Source organism: Babylonia areolata, chromosome 19 (genome assembly GCF_041734735.1).
Source record: "Babylonia areolata isolate BAREFJ2019XMU chromosome 19, ASM4173473v1, whole genome shotgun sequence".
Taxonomy (NCBI): Eukaryota; Metazoa; Mollusca; class Gastropoda; order Neogastropoda; family Buccinidae; genus Babylonia; species Babylonia areolata.
The window spans coordinates 54,887,630-54,895,129 of NC_134894.1; the positions used below are offsets into that span (position 1 = coordinate 54,887,630).

The 7,500-nt window shown below is 44.7% G+C and overlaps 1 protein-coding gene across 8 annotated transcripts in view; it reads right to left on the bottom strand.

Moving 5' to 3' along the window:
• The window catches only part of LOC143293860 (sialin-like), a 71,381-nt gene that overhangs the window by 13,032 nt on the left and 50,849 nt on the right, over positions 1-7,500 (bottom strand). For all 8 annotated transcript variants that reach the window (XM_076605164.1, XM_076605162.1, XM_076605161.1 and 5 more), the window contains one exon: positions 2,729-2,816. In XM_076605164.1, coding sequence (XP_076461279.1) covers positions 2,729-2,816 — 88 coding nt within the window. The remainder of the gene's footprint in view (positions 1-2,728; positions 2,817-7,500) is intronic.

Here is a 7,500-nt window from a genome sequence, read left to right on the forward strand (position 1 = left end):
TTTCTGAAACGGGCCAGCTCTTTGCCAATTATTTCTTCTGCCTGTGATCTCGGGCTGTTCAGTGTGACATTCAGCATGACTTTACAAGCATGACTGATACTCATAAAAAGGACCGGAAAAAAAAATTATACGTGCTTTTTTTTTCCAGCCTAAGTGAACAGAATACAGAACGGGGTATATGTATTGGATTTATTTCTAAAGCCATACAGGCACCTGTCTGTCTCTCGAGTTTTCTTTCATGAATATATATTATATATATGATGGTCAGTCGTGTCCGACTATGACCATCAGACCAGCTGAGGAGGCAACTGCTGTTCCGACTATTTGGACTAGAATTTGATAATAGTGGAGAGTGTCTTGCCCAAGTTACATCCCCACTCTCCCGACCAAGAGGGTTTTAGGACAGTCGGCGTTGGGATGGTTCCCAAAGGCCAACTAGACCACAAGGCTGCAGCACTAAGAACCAGTGCAATTTTGCCTCCTTGTTTGAGAGTCATAGGCCTTCACAAAAGACTAAGCTGTAAATGATTTCCCATCGACTTTCATGAATACGACCCACACAAAGAGGTCTTCGCTCTTCCCAGGTCTGGACAGGCCAAGGCAAGACAAGTGGCTGAAAACAGACACTAACAAAACGGCTGCCACAGAGAGGTTCAATCTGAAATGGTCTGTGAAACGCTTTATAGATGTGTACGTTGACGAAAGCAGTTGTGTGTGTGTGTGTGTGTGTGTGTGTGTGTGTGTGTGTGTGTGTGTGTGTGTGTTTGTGCGTGCCCTCTGTTCAACCCAACTTTGGGTTGCCTTGTGGACACTGCAACGAACGTGAACGTATGCACAGTCAGAAACACAGACACATACACACAAACACACACACGCGTGCGCGCACTAGCACTTGCTGGCTTGCACGGCATACATACACGCTTGAAAGAGAGAGAGAGAGAGGGAGAGAGACAGAGAGACAGACAGACAGAGGGAGAGAGGGGAACAGGCAGACAGAGAATTTGCGTCAAGCTTAGCGCAGGTGGCCATGCTAGAGACAGAGACAGAAAGAGAGAGAAAGAGAGACAGAGAAAGAGAGGCACAAAAAGACATAAGAAGAGAGTGAAACTGATAGGCGGGCTAGACACGGACACCAGTTAATACTCACCTTCACCTTCAGCTGTCGCACAATGAAATATGAATACATTCATCTCGTTTCCAACGTGTAGTCGAAAAAACAATGCAGCTGACCGAAATAATTTATCCTGACTTACACGGTAATAAAACGAAATATGATCTTTCTAAACCGATTGTGGCATAGCAGTTTCAGTTTCAGTTTCAGTTTCAGTTGCTCAAGGAGGCGTCACTGCGCTCGGACAAACCATATACGCTACACCACATCTGCCAAGCAGATGCCTGACCAGCAGCGTAACCCAACGCGCTTAGTCAGGCCTTGAGAAAAAAAAAAAAAAAAAAAAAAAAGGGGGGGGGGGAATAAATAATAGATAAGCTTACATAAATAAATAAATAAATAAATAAATAAATAATAATTATAATATAGAAAAAGGTAGTAGTAATAATAATAGTAATACTAATAAAATGATAATAATAAAAAATAAATAAATAAATAAATAAGACAACAATGGTGATAATTAAGCGAATGAATGTAAAATATGACGACACACATTCACACATACACCCACACATGCATAACAGAAATGCACCAAACATGCAGTTTCACAGATATGAAAGTACAGTCAAATACATATAAACGTACATGAGCTCCAACACACACACACACACACATTACCTTGCACCTCCTCCAACCCCCTCCTCCACACACTCATTTCTAGCCTACGTATCGCAGCTTCCACGGCACACACACACACACACACACACACGCACGCAAACACACACTCACAGAGATGAACACTTACTTGTACAAGCACACACATATACGCCCATATCTCCCACCCCCAACCCCCACACATATATACAAAGATATATATATATATATATATATATATATATATACACACACACACCCGTACACAGATCTCTCCTGACACTTGTGTACACTTACACTCTCGCGCATTCACAAACGCACTCAAAAACACAGACCCACACATCCACACAAACACACACATCCACACACGCACACGCACAGAGGCTGCCAAGAGGGATGGGAAAAGATCTCTGATGCCAAGAACGTGGCGTCTAGTGTGTTGCTCAGTCTATTGTATTTGGAAAGGCCCACAGAGACTCTGTTCCGTTTTAGAGTTATAAACCGTTAACTATTCAATTTAACAGCCAATTACATAGTAGCGATAAGCTATCATCAAACAGAAACAAATATATAAAGATTAATGATAAAAGAAAATATATAATGAAATTAAGATACTAACAACGAGAAAGTGATAACATAAAGTAGATTCGTGGGAGTGGGCAGAAAGGGGGTGGGGATGAGATCACTGTGAAAAAATGAATCTCCAAATAATGAATGCTTTGCAATTTCAGACAATTGCTCGAGGTTCGAATATAAGATTTACAACTTCGTTTGGGCACAGCCTGTTTCCTGCCAACAAAATACTGAAATCGAAGAGGAATATAAGGAAAATCGATATCGTCAAAAAACATAGATGCTTTTGAAAAGATGAGATTTGGTTTTTTTGGGGTTTTTTTTTTGTGTGTGTGTGTTTGGATTTTTGTGTGAAAAGCGGAAGACGGAAGCGCAGGGGAAGAAACTCACCGGCATAGGTGAAGGCCATCAGCTTGGTTCTCTCCAGCGGAGGGGCCCATGACCCCCACAGACAGTGCATGGCGGGGAAAGTCACACCCTGCACACACACACACACACGCACGCACGCACGCACGCACGCACGCACACACACACACACACACACACACACACACACGCACACACGCACACACGCACACACACGATTGTTAAAAGACGCTAAACTAAAGAACGAACACACACACATACACGCACGCACGCACGCACACACACACACACACACACACACACACACACACACACACACACACACACACACGCACACGCACACACACACGATTGTTAAAAGACGCTAAACTAAAGAACGAACACACACTCATACACGCACACAAACACACACACACACACATGTAACTTTCATCTGGGTGCCTTCACACTGTGGGATTTCTTCAAGTGAGCGGGCAGATCAGGCTGCCCACAAAGGCAGCGCGCAACTGTGAAGGCTCGGTCCTTCCCAGCAATATCATTAGATGTACAAGAGCTGTTATAATAATAATAATAATAATAATAATAATGGACACTTATATAGCACACTATCCAGAAATCGTGTCTCGTCTGACGCCAAGATCGACAAGGAGATCGACAACAGACTTGCAAAGGCAAACAGCGCATTCGGCAGGCTGTACAAGAGAGTGTGGAACAACAAACACCTGAAGAAAGACACAAAGATCAGCGTGTACAGAGCTGTTGTACTGCCCACCCTGTTGTATGGCTCCGAAACCTGGGTCACCTACCGGCACCACATACGACTGCTTGATCGCTTTCACCAGCGCTGCCTTCGCACCATCCTCAGCATCCACTGGAGTGACTACATCACAAATGTCGAGGTCCTGGAGCAGGCTAAGACTATCAGCATCGAGGCAGTGCTGCTAAAGACCCAGCTACGTTGGGCAGGGCACGTGTCCAGGATGGAGGACCACCGCCTGCCCAAGCTCGCGCTGTATGGCGAACTGTCCACTGGCCACCGTGACAGAGGAGCACCCAAGAAGAGATACAAAGACTCCTTGAAGAAAGCTCTCGGTGCCTGTCACATTGACCATCGCCAGTGGTCCGCAGTAGCCGCTGATCGAGAGACCTGGCGACGCACCATCCACCAAGCTGTCTCCTCCTTCGAAAACAACCGCAGGGCCAGCCTTGAGGACAAACGCAGGAGGAAGAACCACGACGCTGCAGCAGCAGCAGACCAGACTTTCCCTTGCAACCGCTGCGGCCGACTCTGCTTTTCCCGCATTGGCCTTGTCAGCCATGAGCGTGCCTGCATCAGACGTGGACAACGCCCTTCCTAGATCTTCGTCAGCGAAGCCAGGCCATGATGATGATGATCCAGAAATCTGCTCTAGGTGCTTTACAAAAACGCTTTTGTTAACATAAAACATTATATCCATGTTACATACACACACCAATATGTGACTACACACACACACACACACACACACACACACACACTGCATACATACATTTTAACATACATGTGTATCTAAAAGCTACCCTAACACATACGCACACATAGGCAGGCACAAACTTACATAAACACACGCACACACAATACACATTCATATGCATGCATGTAGTTATGTACACATACATATGTATACACACATAGTCAAGCACAGTTAACGCAAAGGAAGTGGACCTGCCACAATTGAACTTATTGCAGAGGGAAAAGCTGAGTTTTGAGACGAGATTTAAAAGATGCGAGGGAATCAGAATGACGGAGGTTATCAGGGAGCTTGTTCCAGCTTGTTATATATGTCTTGAGAATGTTTCCTGTGATCGGGTTTGAAACAGGCTAAAAGATTCCGACTGCCAATATTACCGTTACTGTACAGCTCAGAGCTGTATGAACGCAATTACAGCGAGCAGACCCCAAGGCTTTCTTGAATAATTCATCTGTCTCCTAGTCGAGACCAATCATGAGTCCAGTCTATTCATTTCGTTTGAATGCCCTTCGTAAAAAAATACTGCAAAAAGATACGGTGTTTATGTGGGGAAAGAAGTAAGTGTAACATACTTGTTGAGTGTCCAAGAACATAACAAACTGGTCTTTCAAAAACTTTCAGTTTCGCGTATTTGTCATTAGATGATGTTTTGAATAATCATTTGTTACTCCGACAAATCACAGAATATTTTGAATCAAAGTCCAGTTGGTATCTACCGTTTGATTGATTTTGTTTTTGTTATAATGAGTATGCTTAACCCTGTTACAGGAAAGTTCAATCTAAAGTTTACTCTCAGTTCAATCTTTCGTAGTTCTTCTAATAAACCATCCTGCTACTGTCAACTGCGGCGCATCAGTGCCGTCCGGAAATATCTGTCCACTGACGCAACATCTAGACTTGTCGTTTCTCTCATTCTCTCTCGCCTTGACTACTGTAACTCTCTATTGTCTGGTTTGCCTGCTTCATCCATTCAGTCCCTTCAGCGCATTCAAAATTCTGCTGCCCGACTCGTCCTCAGAAAGAAAAGATCTGAGCACACCACTCCTCTTTTGCAACATCTCCACTGGCTCCCTGTCTCACACCGAATAAAGTACAAGATCAGCACTCTATGCTACAAATGTATTCACAAATCAGCCCCTTCCTATCTCTGTGGCTGCCTTCACCTCTACACTCCATCTCGCTCACTGCGATCAGCTTCGGATCCACTCCACTTACACATACCCAGATTCAAACTCTCGACTGTTGGCCACCGTTCTTTCTGTCTCTGGACCTTGCAATTGGAATGAACTTCCTCTTTCGCTTCGTCAAGTCTCCACACTCAGCTCTTTCAAGTCTTGCCTTAAAACCCACCTCTTCCCAAAATAGCCTCCCTTCCCTGCCTCTTCCTCGTCTTTTTAGGGTTTTTTTTTCAGTTTTAGAGTTATGCTTGCGTGAGAATGACTCGTGCGAAAGCGCTTTGATTTGTTTATGCACAAGATGTAGCGCTATAAAAGTACCATTATTATTATTATTATTATTATCCCACAACCTCTTCCCATCGCCCCGCCCCGTCTCAACCTCCCACCCCCACGCGCGCACACACATACATTATACCCCCTCTCCCCCGTCTAAAAATCACTTACTAATGAAAAGACGTTGAACTAAATAGAGAAAGAAAGAACACACACACACACACACACACTCTCTCTCTCTCTCTCTCTCTCTACACCTCACTGCATGTTGGAGTGCTTCTCAAACACTGGACGAAGCCCACGACAACCTGACCTTTTAAAAGGGCGCAAGCCAATACGTCGTTAAAACTCTGCACTGGACTGTGCAATCATGTGCGTATTTGCGTGTGTGCATATGTGTGTGTGTGTGTGTGTGTGTGTGTGTGTGTGTGTGCGTGTGTGTGCGCGCGCGCGCGCGCTCGCTCGTGTGTGTATGCATGTGTGCTCGCGCGCTCGTGTGTGTGTGTGTGTGTGTGTCTGTGTGTGTCTGTGTGTATGTGTGCTCGCGCGCTCGTGTGTGTGTGTGTGTGTGTGTGTGTGTGCGTGTGTGCGCGCGTGTGTGTGTGTGTGTGTGTGTGTGTTTGTGATCGGGCGCTCGTGTGTGTGTGTGAGTGCGTGTGCTGGCGCACTCGTGTGTGTGTGTGTGTCTGTGTCTGTGTGTATGTGTGCTCGCGCGCTCGTGTGTGTGTGTGTGTGTGTGTGTGTGTGTGTGTGTGTGTTTGTGCTCGGGCGCTCGTGTGTGTGTGTGAGTGCGTGTGCTCGTGCACTCGTGTGTGTATATGTGTGTCTGTGTGTATGTGTGTGTGTGTGTCTGTGTCTGTGCGCCTGTGTGTCCGCAAGCGCGAGCACTCTATTACTTCCACCACGGGACTACTACAATTCGCGTACCTGCTACCGATAGTGCGAGATGAGATGAGTTCTGAGCGCGCTCACAGAATTAATTGTCTTACTTTCGGACGCGGCATAAATGATAAGAACCTGAGCCATTATACCCACTTTTCATTAACACATGGGGGCTCTCTGAACAAATCAACTGTTTGTTTTATAGAAGAGCATTGTGTTCTGTTGACGAAGAAGAGAGAAAAAAAAAAAAAAAGCACCACCACAAAACGAAGCAGTCAACGACCTGATCATCATTGTATAGCAACACCTTACACACACATCTGGCAACCCAATGTCGTCACACACACACACACACACACACACACACACACACACACACACGTGTTATCCTGACATATTTTACTGGGGCCAAAAGATTGTGTGCCAAGTTTGTCAAGGGGGGGGGGGGGTTTCACCACCATCCTCCACAAAGTGCAATGACTTTACCACCGATTATTTCTCTCCAACCTAATGTCCAGTGACGTAAACTGTTACAAAAGTCAAATACTTATAACAAAGGCAGTGTGCCCATACATTTCACAGGCTTACCCTTAGATGACACGCCGACAAAAAATGTGGAAAAAATAAACTAAAATAAAAAGAAGAGAAAAAAAAAATCAGAACAAAAATTTCCTCCACAGACCACTGTATTTTTTTCTCAGAGTTTGGTTACTTTTTCCTCTTCTTCATCTTCACATCGCTTTTGTTTATATCATCATCATCATCAGAAGTAGTAGCAGTAGTAGTAGTAGTAGTAGCAGCAGTAGTAGTAGTGGTAGTAATAGTAGTAGTAATAGTAGTAGTAGCAGCAGTAATGGTAGTAATAGAAGCAGTAGTAGTAGTGTAGTGGTAGTAATAGTAGTAGTAGCAGTAGTAGTGGTAGTAATAGTAGTAGTAGTAGCAGCAGTAGTGG